Source organism: Trachypithecus francoisi, unplaced genomic scaffold, assembly GCF_009764315.1.
Source record: "Trachypithecus francoisi isolate TF-2019V2 unplaced genomic scaffold, Tfra_2.0 Lachesis_group17, whole genome shotgun sequence".
In the NCBI taxonomy this organism is placed as follows: Eukaryota; Metazoa; Chordata; class Mammalia; order Primates; family Cercopithecidae; genus Trachypithecus; species Trachypithecus francoisi.
The window spans coordinates 80,707,822-80,731,377 of record NW_022681462.1 but is presented as its reverse complement, the minus strand read 5'-3'; the positions used below and the strand labels follow the sequence as shown (position 1 = coordinate 80,731,377).

The window sequence follows — 23,556 nt, the reverse complement described above, 5'->3', positions numbered from 1 at the left end:
CCTGTCCCCTTTTTCTTTACCCACGTTCTGCTGCCTGTACCCCACCTCCTTGAATTTAATTCCTCGCCACATTGCCATTAGTTTCTATTCCTTTTACATCCCCAGTGTCTCTCATATCCGTTGTCTTTTCTTTTGGCCTCCTTTTTAGAGCCTGGGACAGGGCTTTGAGAATGGGGGAAGACGAAGGCTCTGGTATTGTTACCCGCCTTTTCACTGCTGGAAGATAGGACAGCATATTTTTCCTAAAAGGTGTTGCCTTCTTGTGTTTGAGGTGGTTGCCCCGGGAGAGCTTCATTTCTTCTGGGCATAGGGGAATTCGTCTTTTTGTGGTCGAGGTTCAGAGGTCCCTAGCACTCACTCGTGTGCTTGTGATTTGCTAGACTTCGGGACCCACAACCTTTAAGCAGCAGAGGAGCACGAGGATCGTGGGAGCTAAGAAGTAAGTGAGGTTTTCTAAGGTCCTTTTATGATTGTGTCGCCAGCGCTGTCCAGTAGAACTTCTTCCTGTGATGAAAATGTTCTGTATCTGCATTGTCCAGTATCATAGCCACTAACCCTGTGTGGATTTTGAGTAGCTGAAATGTGGCTAGTGCAAATGAGGGACTGAATTTTAAATTTTATTTGCTAAGTAAGTTAGGTTTGTAAGGTTCTTTTGTGATTTTGTGGCCAGCGCTGTCCAGTAGAACTTCTTGTGACGAAAATGTTCTGTATCTTCACTGTCTAGTATCATAACTACTAGCCCGGTACAGCTTTTGAGCGCTTGAAATGTGGCTAGTGCGACTGAGGGATTGAACTTTAAATTTTATTTAATTTTAACTAACTTTAAATAGCCACCTGTAGCTAGTGGCTATCGGATTGAACGGTGTAGGTCTAAGTCTGGTGTGTGGGAGAAAAACCTAGCTTGCAGAAAAAAGAGTACAAATTATAATAAAAATGGAACCAGTGACTCAGTGGTAATTCCGTATTTCTCCAGACATCAAATTCGTGCACGTAAATACAGTGATGAACTTGGGATGGATGATTAAAAAAAAAATGGCCGTAAGAAATCTTTGTATTTTTAAACTACTTGGCTGTAAGACTGGTTTGTTATTTAGTACCCTGAAGGTGCTTAGTTTTTCCATGGTTAATACAAAAAAAAAAATTCTTGTTAACTAGACATTAAATGGATTCATTCATTCAGGTGACATTTACTACATGTTTACTCTGTGCCAGTTCTGTAGTAGGTTAGGTATACAGGCATGAAAAACAACTAGCAGTCTAGAAGGGGAGATAGGCAAGTAGATCAACACAGTTCATTGTAATAAGTAAATATTTTTAAATGGGAATTTAATTTAGCCTTTGGGGAAAGGGAGTGATAGTTTGGAAGGGAAGGATTATCAGAGCAGGTCACTCCTAAGTAGAAACTTGAAAGTTGAGGAATCATACAGTTAGTGAGAAGGAGAAAGGTTTTTCAGAACAGAGAACAGTATGTGAACGTGTGGAAAAAGTTAATGGGATAGTAAGTAGTTCTGTGTGACTGGGATGGAGGATGAGGGATTGCAGGGAGAGCGTTTAGAGAGGTTAGTAGGGGCTAGACCATGAAGGACCTGTTATGGCATGCTAAAGTGTTTGGATTTTATCCTGGAAAAGATAATGAGGGAATGACATAGCCAGATAATTGGTCTTAGGCCACTCTGGCAGCATTATGAAGGATGGATTTGGAAGGGTACTGGGAAACTGGTTCAGAGGTTATTATGATAGCCTGAGAGATTAATAAAGAACATGCAGCCTGTGGTGGGAACAATATATAGGGAATACATAGGGAACAATGTATAGGGAGTATACAGGTTGTGATGATAAGTGAGTAAGAGAAGGAAGATAGGATGTCTATGGGTTTCTGGCTTTGGCCATCAGGTGAATTTTGGTGCAATTCACAGAACTAGGAATTTCTGCATGAGGAGCAACATTTGGAACAAAATCAAATAAGTTTGGACCTCAGATGAACAGCTGGTCTGAAATACAGAGTTGGGAATCATCAGCTGTAAAAAATAATTGGACACATGATGTTTTCCTCCACAAGCTGAGAGTTTTAATGGGCTCTTCTAAGTTAAAGTGGTTAGAGCGATGTTTCTCAGTATGTACCTTGGTCACCTAGAGATAATTGTTAAAAAATAAGATTATTAATTCCCTGTGCATTAACCAGATTTGGAATCATTGGGTTTAGGGCATGGAAATCTTTATTTTTAACTAGCTTCCTAGGAGATTGTGGCATTTGAGAGTCAATGGTGAGAAGTGAGACCAGAGAAGAGTAGAGCATGGAGAACACCAGCTTTTAAAGACTGGGTAGAATTAAATAAGTTTACAAAGAATAACAAGATGAACTAAAGTACTTTTCTAATGAAATCTGAATATTTGCACGTAGAAGAATGAGCTAGGGGCTTTTAAAAATTTTTGCTAGATCAGAAAGGAGTTGAAAATAGGCTAAACTTTTTATGTTTGTGATCAGAAGCTAAGAGTTGCCACACTGGTGACAACAAATTATAAAATAAATACAATTATGGTAGTCATTGTATCACAACAAAACTTTTTCTTGTTATATGTATGGAAAGGGAAGTTTGAGCTTAATCTGGTTTTTTACAAATAACCAAATGTCGTGGGGTTGATGGGTAGATATTGTGAAATACTTGAGAATTGTTTTTGTTGAGTCCTTTAAAAATAAAACATGAGACCTGGAGGAAGGATTCCCTAACCACCTTAACTTAATCTCCAAGAGTCAATTATGATGATCATATGAACTATTTGCCTTTTCAGTATGCTTTTGCTTATTCATAAGAAGGTATATGGGTACTGTATTTCTGAGTCCTACACTGATAGTAAGAAATTCCTACATGGAGAGTTTCCTAAGAGTTGTTACATGGGACTTGACTCTTAATGGCCTATTGGTACCTTCAGGTATTTTTGTTGTTGTTGTTGGAGATGGAGTCTTGCTCTGTCTCCTAGGCTGGAGTGCAGTGGCATGATCTCGGCTCACCACAACCTCCGCCTCCCGGGTTCAAGCAATTCTCCTGCCTTGGCCTCCCGAGTAGCTGGGATTACATGCACACACCACTGCACCCGGCTAAGTTTTTGTTTTTTTAGTAGAGACGGGTTTCACCGTGTTGCCCAGACTGGTCTTGAACTCCTGAGCTCAGGCAGTTTGCCCACCTTGGCCTCCCAAAGTGCTAGATTACAGGCATGAACCACTGTGCCTGCCCCATCAAGTCTTTGTAGCATTGTTTGGGATGGTAGGTTTTGGCCTTAGAGGGCTGCCAATCCATTAAATTTTAAAAATACCTTTATTGAGGTATAATTAGAGTACAAAAGACTGCACATATTTAAAGCGTACACCATGGTCAGCTTTGACCTATGTCTGTACCCATGAAACCATTGCCACAATCAAGATGATAAACGTTTTCATCTCTCTCAAAAGTTTGTTCATGTCTCTTTGCCATTCTTCCTCCACTCCTGTCCACAGGCACCACTGTACAGTGGTTTGCATATTCTAGGATTTTATATAAGTGAAGTCACACAGTATGTTCTCATTTTTTTCATGATTTCTTTCACTCAGAATAATGATTTTGAGATGAAAAATAGTTTTTATTGCTGAGTAGAATTCCATTATGGGTACCATAATTTGTTTAGCCATCGACCTTGGTGGACATTTGAGTTATTTTCAGTTTTAGGGTGTCAAACAATAAGGCTGCTGTGAACATTCATGTACAAGTCTTGTGTGGACAAATGCTTTCATTTCTTTGGGTAAATATCTAAGGTGGTATTTACCATCATAAGTTAGTTGATTCATATGGCAGGAGTATGTTTAGCTTTTTAAGGTACTACCTGCTTTCCAAAGTGGTATTATTTTGCATTCCTACCAGCAATGTATGAGAGTCAGTCTTTTCAATTTTAGCTAATTTAATGGATGTATAGTGGTGTTTCACTGTGGGTTTAATTCGTGGGTTTTTGTGTTTTTCTTTTTTTTTTTTTTTTTTGAGACAGGGTCTCCCTCTGTCACCTAGCCTGGAGTGCAGTGGCCCGATCTCGGCTCACCGAACCCTTTGCCTCCTGGGTTCAATTGATTCTCCTGCCTTAGCTTCCTGAGTAGCTGGGATTACAGATGTTCACTACCATGCCTGATTAATTTTGGTATTTTTAGTAGAGATGAGAGTTCAGCATGTTGGCCAGGCTGGTCTTGAACTCCTGACCTCAAGTGCTCTGCCCACCTTGGCCTGCCAAAGTGCTGGGGTTACAGGGTTGAGCCACCGCACCTGGCCTAATTTGTGGTTTTTAATTCATCATACATGAATAATAATGTTGAGCATCTGTTCGTATTCTTTAAAAAAAAATTTTTTTTGCATCTGTTCACATCCTTTTTTATTTTTATTTTTTTTGAGACAGAGTTTCGCTCTTGTTGCCCAGGCTGGAGTGCAATGGCAACGATCTCGGCTCACTGCAACCTCCGCCTCCCCGGTTCAAGCGATTCTTCTGCCTCAGCCTCCTGAGTAGCTGGGATTACAGTCATGCACCATCACGCCTGGCTAATTTTGTGTTTTTAGTAGAGACAGGGTTTCTCCATGTTGGTCAGGCTGGTCTCGAACTCCTGACCTCAGGTGATCTGCCCACCTTTGCCTTCTAAAGTGGTGGGGTTAACGATGTGAGCCACCGTGCCGCGCCTTCATCTGTTCGTATTCTTATTGGCCATTTGTGTATCTTCTTTTGTAAAGTGTCAGTTTGCATTTTTGTCCCTTTAAAAAAGTGGTTTATCTTACTGGATTGTGGTATTTAAAAAAAATCTGTCCTGAATACAACTCCTTTGTCTATTATATTTCCTTACAGTTTGGTTTGTTTTTCATTTTCTTAATGATGTCTTTTGAAGAGCAAAAGGTTTAAATTTATCATTTTTTCTTACGTTTCATGCTTTTATGTATCCTATTTAAGAAACCTTTGCCTCCCTGGAGGTTGTAGCGAGTCAAGGTGGCGCCACTGCACTCCAGCCTGGGCAACCGAGCGAGATTCCGTCTTAAGAAATAATAGTAATTAAAAAGGAACTTTTGCCTCCCTAATTGCAAAGATTTTCTCTGGTCTTTTCTCCTAGAAGTTTTATAGGTTTTATATTTAGGTCTGTGACTCATTTAGAGTTAATTTCTGTGAATGTTATATGGTAAGGGTCAGTGTTGGCTTTTTTTTCTATTTGTATACCTGGTTGTTGGAAAGAGTTTTCTTTCTCTACTGAATTGCCTTGGCACCTTTATCAAACTTCACTTGGACATGTATATGCGTAGGTCTGTTTCTGGACTCTCCTTATTCTGTTCTATTGGTGTTTGTTTAGACTCTTGAAATCAGTAAGTCCTCTAACTTTAGTGTTCTTTTTCAAAATTGTTTTGGTTATTCTCAGTTCTTTGCGTTTTTATAAAAAGTATAGAATTGGGTTGCCAATATCTATTAAAAGAAGCTTGCTGAGTATTGATTGGTATTATATTGAATCTGTAGATTCTTTTGGGGAGAATTGCTATTTTAACAATATTGAGTTTTCTGATTTATGAACATGCTATATTTTCCCCTTTATTTAAGTCTTCTTAATTACTCTCAGCAATGTGTTGTAGTTTCATTGTAAAAGTCTTGAACATCTTTTGTTAGATTTGTTCCCAGGTATATTATCTTATTCTGATGTAATTGTAAATGGTATTATTTTTATAATGTCATTTTCTAGTTGATTGTTGCTAGTGTATAAGTATTCAGTTGACTTTGTATGCTATCATCCGGACACTTTATAAATTAATTTATTAGTTCTAGTAATTGTTTTGTAGATTCGTTGGGATTTATTTTGTAAGCAATCATATAATCTGCAAGTAGGGACGGTTTTGCTTTTTTCCTTTTGATCTTGTTTTAAACTATTGCAATGGCATTCAGCAGTGAAACTACATGGGCCTGCAGTTTTCACTTTGGGAAGGATTTCATAAATTCAGTTTATTTAATAGATATAGGGCTACTTAGATTTCCAGTTTCTTCTTGTGTCAGTTTTGGTAAGTAGTATTTTTAAAGAAATTTGTTCATTGTAATTTTTCCGTAGATTAGCATGAAGTTATTTAAAGTATATTATTACTTAATGTCTACATAATCTGCAATAACCCCTCTTTCATTTCTGATATTGGTTATTTGTAGTATCTTTTTTTGTTGATCAGTCTAGCTACAGGGTTGTCAATTTTGTGATCATTTCAAAGAACCACATTTCCTCTGTTGTCTGTTTTCTAGTTCATGGGTTTCTCTTTTTACCTTTTCTTTGGTTTACTTTGCTTTTCCTTTTAAGGTATCTTAAGGTGAAATCTTAAATCATTGATTTTAGATCTTTTCTAGTATAAGCATTTAGAGCTTTAAGTTTCTTTCCAAGTATTGCTTTAGTTGCATCCTACAAATGTTGATATGCATATTTTTGTTGTGTTTCAGTGTAAAATATTTTCAAATTTCATTTGTGATTTCATTTTGGACCTATGAATTATTTAGAAGTAGATCATTTAATTTGCAGATATTTGGATTCTTTGTGTTTTTTGTTTTTAGATATCTTCCTATTATTGATTCCTAAGTTGATACCAATGTGGTCAGAGAATACACTGTGTAATTTGTAATTCTCATCCTTTTTATAAAAATTAAAGTTGTTGGCCCAGCGTAAGATCTAGCTTAATGAATGCACAATGTGCACTTGAAAAGAATATGTATCCTGCAGTTGTTAGATGTAGTGTTGTGTAAATGTTAACCAGAGCAAGGTGGCTAATAGTGCAGTTCAGATAATTTTCATCTTTTACTGAATTTTTGTCTAGTATCAATTGCTGAAAGAGGGAGGTCTTAAATTTTCTGCTAGGATTGTGGAATTGTCTATTTTTCCCTGTAATTCTGTCAGTTTTCGCTTTGTGTACTTTGAGGCTCTATTATTAGGCACATACAGTGGGTAATTATGTCTTCCCAATGATTTGACACTTTTGTCATTATGAAGTGTCTCTTTTTATCTCTGGCAGTACTCTTTGTCTTGAAGTCTGTTTTATCTGATATTAAAATATTCATTCCAGCCTTATGTTTGCTGATTGTGTGATACAATTTTTTTTCATCCTAACTTTCAATCTATAGATGTCTTTATATTTTAGAGTGTGCTTCTTGTAGGTAGCATGTAGTAGGGTATCACTTTTTAATTTACTCTGTCAGTTGCTGACTTTTAACTGGAGTGTTTAGATTGTAAACATTTAAATTAATTATTGATATGGTTGGATAGTCTACCCTTTTATTTTTTGTTCTGTTTATCCCTTGTTTTTTGTTCCTGAGTTTCTTCTTTTGGATTATTTGAATGCTGCGTGTCTGCCTCTGCTCTTATATTTTCAAGAGACAGTGTCTTGCTCTGTTGCCCAGGCTGGAGTTGGTGGCACATTCATTGCTTACTGGGCTCAAGTGATCCTCCCACCTCAGCCTCCCAAGTAGCTGACATTACAGAGGTGTGAGCCATCTACTCCAGCCTGTTTACCATTTCTGTTACTCTTTCTTCATTCTTAAAAATCCAATTTTCTCTCTGGTATTATTTTTCTTCAGCTGGAATCATTTGTTTTAGCATTTCTTATAGAGCAGGCCTGCTTACAATGAATTCTCTTAGTTTTATTTCTGAGGATATTTTCACTGAATATAGAATTCTGAATTCACAAATTTTTTCTCTCAAGATTTTAAAGATATTTCTTTTTCCTTTTCTTTTTTCTTTTTGGAGACAGGGTCTCACTCTGTTGCCAAGGCTGAAGTGCAGTGGCGCAGTGATAGCTCACTGAAGCCTCAAATTCCTCAGCTCAAGGGATCCTCCCACATTAGCCTCCTGAGTAGCTGGGACTATAGTTGCATGGCACCACACCTAGATTATTGCTTTAAATTTTGCTTATTTTTTTTTTTGTGGGTACATAGTAAGGATATATATTTATGTGGTACATGAGATATTTTGATACAGGCATACAATGTGAAATCACATCATGGGGAATGGGATATCCATCCCCTCAAGCATTTATCCTTTGTGTTATAGACAGTCCAGTTACACTCTTTTACTTATTTTAAAATGTACAATTAAGTTCTTAAAATCATTATTATTTTTTGAGATGGAGTCTCGCTCTGTCACCAGGCTGGAGCACAGTGGCGTATCTCGGCTCACTGCATCCTCCGCCTCCTGGGTGCAAGCATTTCTCCTGCCTCAGCCTTCCAAGTAGCTGGGACTACAGGCACACACCACCGTGCCCAGCTAATTTTTGTATTTTTAGTAGAGACGGGGTTTCACCATGTTGTCTAGGATGGTCTTGATCTCTTGACCTTGTGATCTGCCTGCCTCGGCCTCCCAAAGTGCTGGGATTACAGGCATGAGCCACCACGTCCAGCCTTAAAATTATTTTTTGTAGAGACAAGGTCTTGCTATGTTGCCTAAGCTGGTCTTGAACTTGTGGGCTCAAACGGTCTCCCTGCCTTGGCCTCCCCAAGTGTTAGGATTACAAGTGTGAGCCATTACACTGGTCCAATTTTAAAGATACTGTACTGTCTTCTGGCATTCTTGGTTTCTGTTGAGAAACCCATGGTCATTTAAATCATTTCCTGTCATGTAGTATGTCACTTTTCTGAAGCTTTCTAGTTTAAAACAAAATCTTTGGCTTTGAATGGTTTCTTATTTATTTAGAAAAGTTATTTTGAAACAGGATCTAACTCCCGTTGCCCAGGCTGGAGTGCAGTGGTGCAACCTCTGCTCACTGCAGCCTCGTCCTCCTGGGCTCAGGTGATTCTCCCACCTCAGCCTGCTGAGTAGCTGGGACTACAGGTGCCCCCCACCACAACTGGCTAATTTTTTGTATTTTTAATAGAGATAGGGTTTTGCCATGTTGCCCAGGCTGGTCTTGAATTCCTGAGCTCAAGGGATCTGCCTGCCTCAGCCTCCTAAAGTGCTGGGATTACAGGCTTGAGCCATTGCACCCAGCTTAGTTTTTTTTTTTTTTTTAATTTTTTTGGTTTTTTTTGAGATGGAGTCTCGCTCTGTTGCCCAGGGCGGCTGGAATGCAGTGGCATGATCTCGGCTCACTGCATCCTCTGCTTCCCAGGTTCAAGTGATTCTCCTGTCTCAGCCTCCCAAGTAGCTAGGACTACAGGCACCCACCACCACACCTAGCTAATTTTTGTATTTTAGTAGAGGTGGGGTTTCACCATGTTGGCCAGGCTGGTCTCTAACTCCTGACCTTTAGTGATCTGCCTGCCTTGGCCTCCCAAAGTGCTGGGATTACAGGTGTGAACCACAACGCCTGGCCTAGTTTATTTTTATTGAAGTAAAGTATACTTATATAATTTACCATATTTACCTTTGTTTTTTTTTTTGAAACGGAGTTTCGCTTGTTGCCCAGGCTGGAGTACAAATGCCACGATCTTGGCTCACCACAGCCTCTGCTTCCCAGGTTCAAGTGATTCTTCTGCCTCAGCCTACCTAGTAGCTGGGATTACAGGCATGTGCCACCATGCCCAGCTAATTTTGTATTTTTAGTAGAGACAGGGTTTCTCTATGTTGGTCAAGCTGGTCTCGAACTCCTGACCTCAGGTGATCCACCTGCCTCGGCCTCCCAAAGTGCTGGGATTATAGGTGTGAGCCACCGCGCCCGGCCAATACATTTATATTCATTTTCTTTTTTTCCTCTTTTCACTCCCCCATCTCTCCCCTCCCCTTCCTGGCTGAATAGTTTCATTAAGAGGTGTCTTGGTTGGGTACCGTGGCTCATGCCTATAATCCCAGCACTTTTGGAGGCTGAGGTAGGAAGACTGCTTGAGCCCGGGAGTTTAAGACCAGCCTGGACAACAAAGTGAGACCCCGTGTCTACACACACACGAAAAAGAATGAGCTGGGTACCGTGGCGCACACTTGTGGTCTCAGCTACTCAGGAGGCTGAGGTTGGAGGATTGTTTAAGCCTGGGAGGTGGAGGCTGTGCTTGAGCTACTACACTCCAGCCTGAGTGACAGAGTGAGACCCTGTCTCAAAAAAAAGAAAAAAAGAAAAAAAGAAAAAAATTGCTTTGGACCAACCTGGGCAACATAACAAGACCCTGTCTCTACGAAAAAACACAAAATTTAGTGGATATGATGGTGTGCACTGTGGTCCCAGCTACCTGGGTATGGTGAAGTGGGAGGATCACTTGAGCCAGAGAGGTCCAAGCTGCAGTGAGCCATGTGCTACTGCACTCTGGCCTGGAGAACAGAATGAGACTGTGTTTCAAAACAAAACAAAAAGATGTGTCTTGGTATGTTTTTCTCTGAGTTATCCTATTTGGTGTTTGTTGAACTCCTTGAATCTGTAAATTTATATCTGACCAAATGTGGGGGATTTTCCACCATTTTTTTTTTTCAAATGTATTTTTCTGCCTTAGTATCTTTTGCCTCTTCTCTGGGATTACAACTACACTTAAGTTAAAACTTTTGGTATTAGGGTTCTGTTGACTGTTTTTCAGTCTTTTTTCTCTTTGTTCTTCAGACTTTTTTTTTTTAATTATTATTTTTTATTTTTTTGAAACGGAGTCTCGCACTGTCGCCCAGGCTAGAGTGCAGTGGTGCGATCTCTGCTCACTGCAACCTTCGCCTCCTGGGTTCAAGCCATTCTCCTGCCTCCTGAGTAGCTGAGATTATAGGCACCTGCCACCAGGCCCAGCTAATTTTTTTGTATTTTTAGTAGAGGCAGGGTTTCACGAGGTTGGTCAGGCTGGTCTCGAACTCCTGACCTTGTGATCTGCCCACGTCGGCCTCCCAAAGTGCTGGGATTACAGGTGGGAGCCACCATACCTGGTGGAGACTGGGTCATTTCTATTGAATGGTCTTCAAGTTTATAGACTCTTTCCTCTGTCATCTGCATTCTATTACTGAACCTATCTGATGAGTTTGTATTTCAGATACTGTATTTTTCAGTTCTAAGACTTCATTTGGTTCTTTTTTACGGTTTCTTCTGCTGATGATTCCTACCTTTTCCTTCATTTCTTGTGTGTTTTCTTTATAAGAAAGTATTTCTTTTTTATTGAAAGTATTTGATAGTCCCAACATCTGGATCACCTTGGGGTTGGCATGTTTTGGTCATCTGTTCCTTTGAAAATTGCTCACATTTTCCTGGTTCTTTGTGTGTTGCATAATTTTGGAATTTATCCTCATCATTGTGAATACTTTTTGTGTAGATTTTGGGTCCTATTATAATTCTTCTGGGGAATGTTGCTGTTTCTGTTTTAGCAGGCAACGCTGCTTCAGGTTCAGGCCAGAACTTCTGTCTTGCTTTTGGAGGCATTGGTTAAAATCTCAGTGCTGTTCTTGATGTCTTTGCTGTGATGATTTGGGCTGTCCCAAACGTGAATAGCTCAGGGGCTGGTCTGAGACTTCTGCAGGTGTTTCCAATCTTGTTTCAGTTCTCCAGGCTTTTGCTGCTTTGGTTTGGGTCACATTAGAGTTCAAATCTCATTTTGGTTTTCAGAGTCTTTGCTAGGCTGGTACGTATGGAGCTATGCCACACATTCATGGCTAAGGTTAAGTTGTGACTTGTGTGGATTCATACACTGAATTAAGGGATTCTCTTTTTTGCCTGTTTTCTCTCCAGTATTCCCCACACCCCCAGTCCCCCAACTCTGGCCCGCAGGGACCTTTTTTCCTGGTTCACCTGGTCAGAAGGAAGGGATTTTCTAGAATTAAAGCTGCCCATGCTGCTCTGAGAGTGGGGTTCATCCTCATTGCAAATTCATACTTAAGGGAAAAAGAACTGGAAAACTCACCCTATTTGGGTCACTTCTCCCAACTTTGACTTGCCTGCGCAATTTACTTGTTTTTGTTTGCTTTACAGAGTCCAGTGAGTAGGAGGGGTGGGCCTTAGTGGGCTTAGCGCCCCTCCAGAGCCAGGACTTCTGTGTATTAAATTTGTGTTATTGGACCTCATGTGTGGAGAGCCGAAACTCGTTCTTCCCTGTCTGTAACATACTGACATAACCAGTCTCTGTTATGTTTATTCATCCCCATTTCCATCCCCTCCCTCCTAGAGGAAACTGTATAAACAAGTGTGATGTTTGCCCTTAAATATTTATGACTCCTTTAAAAATAAGCTTTAAAATAAGCTGCTTTATGTGTGGATTTGTTTTTAGCTTGCTGAACTGACACATTGTGCTAGAGATACTGTTTTGTTTCTTTTTCCATTCAACAGTATCTTTTTTAGTTATGTTCATGTCTCTATATGTAGAATTGGTTTATTGCTTCTAACAGCAACATAGTATTCCATAGTAGGCATCTATCACATTTCACAAGGATGGTCACTGTGTTACTTCCAACTCCCTGCTGTCACAAACAAACCTCTCTATGTGTAATTCTTATTAGCTCTACATCTGAAGTGTTATCTTGAATCTGCCAATTCAAGTTAACTTTTTTCCTTTTGTATACTCTTTCTCCCATGGTCTGTCTCCATAGAGCAGCCAGAAGGATCTTTCTGAACCATAAATCTAAAGTAGGCCTCACAGGTATTTAGCTGGAAAAGGGAGGTTCTAGGAGTCCTTAGACCACTCTTGGAGAACTGCTGCTCTATTGCATCTTGAGCCACTTAGAAGAGTGTCTGATGCTTTGTAGTTAGAGAGTAATGTTTTTTAACTGTCATACTGACTGATCTTAGATTTTGGAATCTGGATTCAGCCGTATACCAGATATCTCTGGCCAGATTAATTCATGCAAGATAGCATCCATCCTTTAGCTGTGGAAGCTAAGTATCATGTTGCCTAAATAAGATAGGGCATCAGGTTTTAGGGAGAATGCTGAGGGAGAAGGAAGATGGGTCAGATTAGGGCCTACAGACTATTCTTTTTCCTTAGAGATACCCTTTAGTTACCGTTCCTCTGTCAAGGAAAGAGATAGGCTGGGACATAGCAGGTTACAAATCTGGGGAGACTTCCGAAGGGTCACAGAACACTTTATTGCTTCACCTACTTTCTTTTCTTAGATAAATCTAGGAAGGAATGTCTAGTTGGGCTGCAAAGTGATCATTTGTATGTACTGCTTACTCTTTCTGATTACAATGAAGTGTGATAATAATTGTACATGTTGTGTTAGATCAACTATTGTTATTGTTAGGTGATTACAACTTACATTCTGTTTTTATAGCAGGCTTCTTAGTTTTCTGCACAGGTAACTAACTTGGTTATAATATAAAAGAATGTATAGAAATTTTGCTCCAGACCTTCCTTTGTGGTATATATTTTTATGTTGTATTAGTAGCAGGACCCAGTGCTCCATAAAGGATAATAGTTTCCAGTACACTATCCCTCATGATGACTCCTTAAGTGGTTCATCGTCTGCCTCTTCGTGTGAACCAGTGAGTGATTTTCCAGCATCTTTCCGAAAATCTACCTACTGGATGAAGATGAGAAGGATCAAGCCAGCTGCTACTTCTCATGTTGAAGGTATCAATATCAGTGTTTTAATCCGAAGACGGGTCACTTCTTAAAGTTATAGTTTGAGATTGTTGTAAATACCTCTTAAGAGTATTAAATGCTGGCCGGGTGTGGTGGCTGATGCCTGTAATCCCAGTACTTTGGGAGGCCGAGGTGGGCGGATCATGAGGTCAGGAGATCGAGACCATCCTGGCTAACATGGTGAAACCCCGTATCTACTAAAAATACAAAAAATTAGCCGGGCCGGGCGGCGGGCGCCTGTAGTCCCAGCTACTCGGCAGGCTGAGGCAGGAGAATGGGGTAAACCCGGGAGGCGGAGCTTGCAGTGAGCCGAGATCGCACCACTCCACTCCAGCCTGAGCGACAGAACAAGGCTCCATCTCAATAAAAAAAGAGTATTAAATGCCACATAGTTGTTTCTCATTAGTGATTTAAAAAATTTTAAGGTGTTAGGCTATTGCATCCTGTCCCCTTAGCTTCATGAACTGCTATGTGAGAGTGAAATTCTGCAATCTTACTCCTCTAGGTTATACTTAGCATTTGATTTTCCTCTTTGTAGGATCTGAACTTTCTCCTCCTCTTCTTCTTCTTCTCCTTCTCCTTCTTCTTCTTTTTTTTCTTTTTCTTTTTTTTTTTGAGATGGAGTTTCACTCTTGTTGCCCAGGCTAGAGTGCAGTTACTCAATCTCGGCTCACCACACCCTCCGCCTCCTGGGTTCAAGCAATTCTGCCTCAGGCTCCCGAATAGCTGGAATTATAGGCATGTGCCACCACACGCCTGGCTAATTTTGTACTTTTAGTAGAGATGGGTTTCTCCATGTTGATCAGGCCAGTCTTGAACTCCCAACCTCAGGTAATCCTCCCACTTCGGCCCCCCAAAGTGCTGGGATTACAGGTGTGAGCCACGGTGCCCGGCCCCCCTTTTCTTCTCGTTTGATCCTCTGTTGATGATTTAGGGGCTGGTGTAACGGTTATTCAGGGGAGAATATTCTAGATGGTCACAGTCTCAAGAGTCCTTGGTAGTTAGCCTGCTATTCTGAGCAATTCTTATCCTCTTGTTAGCCTCAAATCAAGATTAAGCAAAACACATTGCTTGAATGCCCTTATTATTCATAAGGAACAATGGATGATTTGGGATAGATAACAATATAAAAAGAAAGGGGGATTGGGTCAGTTAATGAGAAGTTATACCAACTTCCCTAAAAACGTTACAGACATTTCTCTGAGGCCTGTGTTCACTGACGATCTTTCCCTCTGATGGTCTTGTGAGTGATATTTTGAAGACAGGCCTAGATGTTCATTTACAAAGTGTGCTGAGTTTTTGTTTTGTTTTTGTATGGTACTTCAGGGTCAGGTGGAGTATCAGCCAAGGGAAAAAGGAAACCCAGGCAGGAAGAAGATGAAGACTATCGAGAATTTCCTCAGAAGAAGCATAAGCTTTATGGTAAGGCAGTAACTTTTCTACTTCTTTTTCCCTGGGTGACTGAGCTTTATTCTTTGTGGATAAAGGAAAGAGAAGCCTTAGTTTGAGCCCTTCAGTGACCTCTGAGCCCTTTCAATTGTTTGGGAGGGAATGGCCTCCATCCTGCCTCATTGTACCCTTTCATTCTGTCATGACAGGCAGTCGGTCGGTTGAGGGACTGGGAAATAGGGTGTTGAAGAGGAGGAGAGGGAAGAGATTTTGGTATTAGCAAGGGTGATGTGCTGGGCTTTAAGTTTCTGTCTTGTGTCAGGGAGGAAGCAACGGCCTAAAACTCAGCCCAATCCCAAATCCCAGGCCCGTCGTATTCGGAAGGAACCGCCAGTTTATGCAGCAGGTATGTTTTCTTTTGGAAGTTTTGTGGGATGTAGTTCTCACACTCTGATTTGTTGTTGGTGTTGTCTGTGAAGGAATGAGGTACTAAAGCATTTCTTTAAGGAGGCAGTTACTAAGCGCCCGAGTTTGGAGTCAGACAGACCTTTGCTCAAGTTTTGGCTCTTCATTAACTTTGTGACCTGCCTTAATTTGCTTAACTTCCTCTTGCCTCAGTTTCCCTGTCTATGAATAGGGGTAATAAAGGCAGTCAGAGTTGTTGTGAAAATTAAATGGATAAAAACATTTAGCATAGTCTCAGGCACACAAGAAACACTCAGCAGACAGGCTGTGACATTTCTCAGTATCCTATTGTTATATCCTGTGGTGAAAAATGTTGCTGCCTAATTCTTGAAGCCACTGGGCTTTGGAGTGGTTCTCAGGTGGTTTTTATCATGGTGAAATGAGTAGGAGTTTTCAGAAACTCTTCACTGTCTAAAAAAATACTACCTTTAGAAGTTATACCCAACAAGAGTCTCTTCATTGCAGTCTGCCAGGAAAAGGAAAAACCATTTTATGATACTTTTCCTAAATCGTGGGATTATGCTTTTGTTTCTGGAGAATACTGCAGATTACAAAGTGTTTCTTTCTCTCCTTTGTAGGCAGTTTGGAGGAGCAATGGTACTTAGAAATCGTTGATAAAGGCAGTGTCTCCTGCCCTACCTGCCAGGCAGTGGGGAGGAAGACCATAGAGGGTTTAAAGAAACACATGGAAAACTGCAAGCAGGTTAGATATTTTGGCGTTTCATAACTGTTACAATATTTTTACCCAAACTTTAGACCTCTTTTGCTGTGTTGGATATGCTGGTTATAATGGATGAAAAGCAGCATTGTATAAGGAAGGAAACATAGGCTTTGGATCTGACAGAGTTAGGTTTGAATCTTCTCTTAGCCACATACTAGTGTGACATTTAGCTTTTTATATGTAGACTTCAGTTTCATTTGTAAAATAGAGAAAAAATAATAAATACAAAATAACAAAAACCTTATGTACTCCATGAGAGGATAAGAAAGAAGCAACACAGGGCTAAGTGCCTAGCCCATTACTTGGCAAATATTGGCATTCAGTTAATGGTAATTCTTATTATTTTATAAGTGAATTGCCTGTATTTTGCCCTTGAAGACATGACACTGAGTTTCTGGGATTTTGAGATATAATGACTATTGAGGTTGAGAAATAAAGGAGACATAGATGAAAGCATTTTAGTAGGACTTGGTGACATTCTGTTTCTCTGTGGAACAACCTAGCACTGAGCAGTATTTTTCCTTCTAGGAAATGTTTACTTGTCATCATTGTGGGAAACAACTTCGTTCACTGGCAGGGATGAAGTATCACGTCATGGCAAATCATAATAGTCTGGTAAGAGTGTCTTCTGTCTTTCGTGAGTGTTTGGATGTCTTTTTTTTTTTGAGATGGAGTCTCACTCTGTCGCCCAGACTGGAGTGCAGTGGCATGATCTCGGCTTACTGCAACCTCCACCTCCTGGGTTCAAACTATTGTCCTGCCTCAGCCTCCCAAGTAGCTGGGATTACAGGCATGCGCCACCACACTCGGCTGATTTTGTATTTTTAGTAGAGATAAGGGTTTCTCCATGTTGATCAGGCTGGTCTTGACCTCCCGACTTCAGGTGATCTGCCTGCCTTGGCCTCCCAAAGTGCTGGGATTACAGGCGTGAGCCACCGCGCCCAGCAATTTTTTGTATTTTTAGTAGAGACTGAGTTTCACCACGTTGGCCAGGCTGGTCTCAAACTCCTGACCTCAGGTGATCCGCCCTCTTTGGCCTGCTGAAGTGCTCGGATTACAGGCGTGGGCTACTGTGCCCAGCCTGGATGTCTTTTACTTACGTGAGTGTAGATATCTCAGTGCAGATGGCTCTGGGATTTTATAAGGATGTGAGTAAGAAGAGCCTTTTGATAAAAGAGTTAATGCACAACGAAACCTTTGCATGAATCCATAAATATTTGTGTGTTTAGGTTGGCTCCAAAGGTTCGTATCCTGGGAGGTAGAGGCTCAGAACTCTTATTTCCGTTATATTCACTTCTTTTGTTCAGGAGAAGATGGAGAAAGCCAGGAGTCAGATAACTTGGGCTTCATTAGCACCAGCTTAGCTGCCAGTCCAAACCTTGATTCTCCTCTGATATTTTTTTTCCCTGATATTATCTGATATTATCTTTTACATGAATCATCATCTTGTTTGCTTCTCTTGATTTCTAGCCCATTTTGAAAGCCGGAGATGAAATAGATGAGCCATCTGAGAGGGAAAGGCTCCGAACAGTTCTAAAGAGACTGGGAAAGCTCAGGTGCATGCGTGAGGTAAGGGCCCAAGGACAGCAGTTCCTTCTCCCTGAATTCTCAGGTCAACGTCTTCTGTTCTTCTTTCCATTTCTTCTCTTCCTCACTGTTGACTTCCTAGTTCTGCACTATTTTGGTCTCTTGAATCATTAATAGTTCTTTATTTTCTTCCTCATTTCCAAAAAATTATTTTTATTCCCCTTCCCTTTGTTTAATGGGGTTTCCTTACCATCCATTTTTTAATGTGATGAAGAGGATCCCAGTGACCCTTCACTGTGCTGAACTTTGGTATAAATTGCTGGGTATTTGATATTGGGATGGGGTTGAATCACAGACCAAAGAGAAAGCTGTGACATAGAGTAGATGCACAGTTGTAGTTTATCAAGGGCTACTAAGCTGATTGAAAATCATGGTTGATTTTCAACCATAGGGTGGCCAGAGACAAGGAAGGGTTGTGCCGATGGGAGATGTTGGAGAGTGTCTACTGAAATCAGAGGGTCTATTTGTATTTTGTGGTGGTGCATGCTTTATGGCTGTTTAGAAATTTAGGGATCATGTCAAAAGATGTAAGATTATAGTTTAGGCTTCTCTCCTGTGTTCAGAGTTGCTCCAGTAGCTTCACCAGCATCATGGGATATCTTTACCATGTTAGAAAATGTGGCAAAGGGGCTGCAGAGCTGGAAAAGATGACCCTGAAATGTCACCACTGTGGAAAACCATATAGGTCGAAGGCTGGACTTGCGTATCACCTGAGGTCAGAGCATGGGCCTGTGAGTACTGATTCCTTTCTATACCCTGCATGGGGATGTATTTGGTGGTGAGTCCTTAGCCCTCTATCTTCCCATATGTGTTTGGCTCCTCATTTGTATCCTCTTTTAGTCTCTGAATGCTTGTGTTCGCTATTCTTTGTTCTTTCTTTGTCCTTTTCTTATTTCTGCCTTTTGAACATTATTAGGTTAGGTAAGTCAAAATTCAAAGTATAGTCCGGGCAGAAGTAAACTCATTATTATATATTTTGTATCATATATTTTTATATAGTGTATATATATTTTATATATATATTTTTTTTCTTTAAGAGATAAGATCTTGCTGTCTCAGACTTGAGTGCAGTGGTGGGATCATAGCTCACTGCAGCCTCGAACTCTTGGGCTCAAGCCATCTTCTTGCCTCAGGCTCCTAAGTAGCCAGGACTACAGGCTTGCGCCACATGCCCAGCTAATTTTTTTGTTTTTCATTTTTTGTAGAGACAGGTGTCTCATTATGTAGCACAGACCAGTCTCGAACTCCTGACCTCAAGCTATCCTCTTAATCTTGACCTCCCAAAGTGCTGGGATTATAGGTGTGAGCCACCGTGCCCAGCCCATTACTTAATTAGTTTATGTATTTATATATTTTTGAGACGGACTTGCCCTCCATTGCCCGTGCTCGAGTGCTGTGGAGCAATCTTGGCTCACTGCAACCTCTGCCTCCCAGGTTCAAGTGATTCTCCCACCTCAGCTTCCCAAATAGCTGGGATTACAGGCACGTGCCACCACGCCCAGCTAATTTTTGTATTTTTAGTAGAGACGGGGTTTCACCATGTTGGCCAAGCTGGTCTCGAACTCCCGATCTCAGGTGATCTGCCCACCTCGGCCTCCCAAAGTGCTGGGATTACAGGCGTGAGCCACTGTGCCCAGCCCCATTGTTACCCTTTTAAAACTAAAGGCATTCCCCCATAGCTAGAGCTTTTATGAGCATCTGTCCAGCTAGTTCCTCTTTCATTTTTTTGGTTTAATTTTTTTTTTTTTTTCTGATTACATTTCCAAGGTTTACTACCCTGTGGTTTATTTTCTTTTTTAGAGTCATTTGTTAAGATGTAATTTACATATGATAATGTTTACCATTTTAGTGCATAATTAGTAAGAATTTTGACACATGTATATAGTCATGTAACCACTATCACACTCAACACGTAGACTAGTCAGGGTGCCTTAGCTCACACCTGTAATCCGAGCACTTTGGGAAGCTGAGGTGGGCGGATTGCCTGAGCCCAGGAGTTTGAGACCAGGTTGGGGCTACATGGTGAGACTCTGTCTCTACAAAAAATGAAAAAATAAGCCAGGCATGGTGGTGTACACCTGTAGTCCCAAGTACTTGGGAAACTGAGGTGGGATGATCACTTGAGCCCAGAAGGTTGAGGCTGCAGAGCTGTGATTATACCACTGCATGCCAGCCTGGGTAACAGAGTGAGACCTTGTCTCAAAACAAACAAAAAAAGATGTTTTATAATTCCGTCACCTCCTGAAGTTGACTTATGTTACTTTAGTCAGCCTTTTCCTCTAGCTGCAGCCCCTGGCAACCACTGATCTATTTTCTGATCCTATAGTTTTACCCTTTTCAGAATGTCATGTAAATTGAATCACACAGCATGTAGCCTTTGAGTCTAACTTCTTTCATTTACCATAATCCATTCGCGATTCATCCATGTGTTGCATATATCATTAGTTTATTCCTTTTTTTTTTCTGACTAGGATTTCATTGTATGGATGTTTCAAGTTTGTTGTTTATCTACTTACCAGTTGAAGAACATTTGGTTGTTTCTAGTTTTTGACGATCATGAATAAAGCTACTATAAACATTCACAGAGGGTTTTGGGCTGGGCACGGTGACTCACGCCTGTAATCCCAGCACTTTGGGAGGCTGATGCAGGTGGATCGCTTGAGCTCAGGAGTTCGAGACCAGCTGGGCAACATGGTGAAACCCCATCTCTATAGAAAATACAAAAATTATTTTCTATTTTTGGGCGCGGGTGGCACACGCCTGTAGTCCCAGCTGCTTGGGAGACTGAGGTGGGAGGATGCCTTGAGCCCAGGAGGCAAAGGTTGCAGTGAGCTGAGATGGTGCCACTGTACTCCAACCTGGGTGACACAGCAAGACCCTGACTCAAAAACAAAAAACAAAAAGATTGTTGTGTTTTGTTTTGTTTTTTTGAAACAGGGTCTTGCTCTTTTGCCCAGGCTGAAGCCACCTTGGCTCACTGCTACCTCTGCCTCCCGGGCTCAAGCTATCCTCCCACCTCAGCCTCCCAAGTAGCTGGGATTACAGGCGAGTGCCACTGCGCCCAGCCAATTTTTGTATTTATAGTAGAGATGGGTGTTCGCCATGTTGGCCAGGCTGATCTTGAACTCCTGGGCTCAAGTGATCTGCCTGCCTTGGCCTCCCAGAATGCTGGGATTACAGGTGTGAACCACTGCACCTGGCAAAAAAGGTTTTTATGTGAAAATAAATGTTAATTTCCCTTGGGTAAATACTTAGGAATGAGATTTCTGGGTCATATGATTAATGTATATTTAACTCATAAGAAACTGCTGCATTGTTTCCCAAAGTGGCTGTGCCATTTTGCATTCCCACCGGCAAAGTATGAGAACTCCGTTGCTTTGCATCCTTGTCTATGTTTATTATTGTCAATTTTATTTTTTGATCCATTCTAATAGGTATGTAGTAGTACTTTACTGTGGTTTAAATTTTCATTTCCCTAATGACTAACAATGCTTAATGTTGTTGACCATCTTTGCATGTGCTTACTGGTGATTTGTATGTCTTTAATGAAGTGTCTGTTCAAATCCTTTGTTCATTTTTGGGGGGAAGATTTTTGTTGTCTTATTAAGTTTGAGATGTATTCTGGGTTTTTTATCATTCCGGATACAAGTTCTTTATCTTTTTTTTAACATTGTCTTTTGAAGAATAGAGTTTTAAATTTTGATATAGTTCAATTTATGTATTTTTTCATTTATGGAAAATGCTTTTGTCATATCTAAGAAATCTTTGCTTAACTCAATGTATAATTTTCTTTCCTTTTTTTTTCTTGAGATAGAGTCTCGCTTTGTTGCCCAGGCTGGAGTGCACTGGTGTGATCTTGGCTCACTGGAACCTCTGCCTCCCGGGCTCAAGTGATTCTCCTGCCTCAGCCTCCTGAGTAGCTGTGATTACAGCTGCCCGCGAGTGCACCTGGCTAATTTTTGTATTTTTAGTAGAGATGGGGTTTCACCATGTTGGTCAGGCTGGTCTCAAACCCCTGACCTCAGGTGATCTGCCTGCCTCGGCCTCCCAAAGTTCTGGGATTATAGGCGTGAGCCACTGTGCCTGGCCCTCAGTGTATAATTTTCTGTTGCTACTGTGAATCACCACAAACTGGCTTAAAGCAACACAAATTTATTATCTCACCATTCTTTAGGTAAGAAATCCAGTTACAGGATGCTTCAGCTTGTTCCTCTGCTTAGAGTGTCACTAGGCTGGAATCAGTATTGGTAGGGCTGTTGTTTTTTAGAGGCTCTAGTGGGAGAATATGTTTCCAGACTCATTCAGATTGTTCAGGAATTCAGTTCCGTGCAGTTGCAGGAGCTCCTTTCCTTATTTGCTGTGGGCTAAGAGTTCTTCGTTTCCAAAGGCCACCTGCATTCCCTGGCTCTTGGCCGTATGCAAGTCAGAGACAGCAGGTTGGATGTCTCCCATGCTTTGAATCTCTCCTGCCTCTTCTTCTGCTGGATCTTTCTTACTTAAAGTCAACTGATGGTAGACTTTTATCACATCTGCAAAATACCTTCGCATCAACACACTTAGATTTATGTTTGATTGACTAACTGATGACTGTATCCCAGCCAACTTGACACATCAAAAAACCATCATACACAGGATCACACACATTTTCTCCGTTGCTCTCTTCTAGAAGTTTTATAGTTTTATGTTTTACATTTAGGGCTATGGTCCATTTTGAGTTAATTTGTGTATATATAGTGTGAGGAATGGGTTAAGATTTGTTTCTTTGCATACGAATGTGTCTTTTAACCACTAAGAAGTCTTTTTTTTTTGAGACAGTTTCATTGTCACCCAGGCTGGAGTACAATGGCGTGATCTTGGCTCACTGCAGCCTCCACCTCCCTGGTTCAAGTGAGTCTCCTGCCTTAGCCTCCCGAGTAGCTGGGACTACAGGCGTATGCCACCACGTCCAGCTAATTTTTATATTTTTAGTAGAGACAGGGTTTCACCATGTTAGCCAGGCTGGTCTCGAACTCCTGACCTCAGATGATCCACCCGCCTTGGTCTCCCAAAGTGCTAGGATTATAGGCATGAGCCACCGCGCCTGGCCCCAAGAAGCTTTTTTTTTTTACCAGTAAAATATACATTAATATGGTGGAACTTGATGCTAGTGGTTAGTAATCTCTACTACATAGCTCTTTTGATATTTAGAGCAGGAAGCTCAGCCTTTAATCACTGGCTGTGATAGATGTCACTTCTCAGGCCTATGTTTTGCTGTGTTTCATTCTTGCAGATATCCTTCTTTCCAGAGTCAGGACAGCCAGAGTGCTTAAAGGAGATGAACCTAGAGTCAAAGAGTGGGGGCCGAGTTCAGAGACGTTCTGCCAAGATAGCTGTATACCACCTGCAGGAGCTGGCCTCTGCTGAACTGGCCAAGGAATGGCCCAAGAGGAAGGTGCTTCAGGACCTGGTACCTGATGATCGAAAGGTAAGGCAGAAGCATGTATCAATTTGGGAACCATTATGTCTAACGTTGTGCCTACTGTACACAGAGAAGTAAATGTACTTGAGTGAGTACGTGATAGGCAGTATTTTGTTGTTTATCTTTGAAGATAGAGTACATCTGATCTAGCTTCGGTATTTGGATTCAGTTAGGTTCTAGAGCGACAGTCTGTTTCGTAAATTCCTTAAAGAGCCCTCTTAATTCTGGACTACTTCCAGAGGGAACCTGAATTCCCAGATTAGATTTTTGTTTAATGTGTTTTTGTTTTGTTAGTTCATATGTAGTAGTTTATATTTAGTTGAGATAAGTGGTTTCAGTTTGTTTTGTAGTAACAGAACTCCTCTCCCCCGCTTTTTCAAAATAAAATCCTATGCAAAACACCAGTATATAAAATAACTTAAAAAAATAACTTAAAAACAGATTTGCTCTGAGTAGCTGT

At 40.9% G+C, this 23,556-nt stretch overlaps 1 protein-coding gene across 10 annotated transcripts in view; it reads left to right on the top strand.

Moving 5' to 3' along the window:
- ZNF512 (zinc finger protein 512) overlaps window positions 1-23,556 on the top strand; it is a 38,648-nt gene that overhangs the window by 312 nt on the left and 14,780 nt on the right. For 7 of the 10 annotated variants that reach the window (XR_004428429.1, XR_004428428.1, XR_004428427.1 and 4 more), the window contains exons 2-10: window positions 381-439; window positions 13,277-13,464; window positions 14,803-14,898; window positions 15,188-15,271; window positions 15,909-16,033; window positions 16,580-16,666; window positions 17,522-17,620; window positions 18,202-18,369; window positions 22,908-23,102. Coding sequence is in view for 5 of the 10 variants with exons in the window: in XM_033176195.1 (XP_033032086.1) it covers window positions 381-439; window positions 13,277-13,464; window positions 14,803-14,898; window positions 15,188-15,271; window positions 15,909-16,033; window positions 16,580-16,666; window positions 17,522-17,620; window positions 18,202-18,369; window positions 22,908-23,102 (1,101 nt within the window). In the remaining 5 variants the exon portion in view is untranslated. The remainder of the gene's footprint in view (window positions 1-380; window positions 440-13,276; window positions 13,465-14,802; window positions 14,899-15,187; window positions 15,272-15,908; window positions 16,034-16,579; window positions 16,667-17,521; window positions 17,621-18,201; window positions 18,370-22,907; window positions 23,103-23,556) is intronic. The other 3 variants (XM_033176191.1, XM_033176193.1, XM_033176192.1) reach the window with 3 other exon arrangements.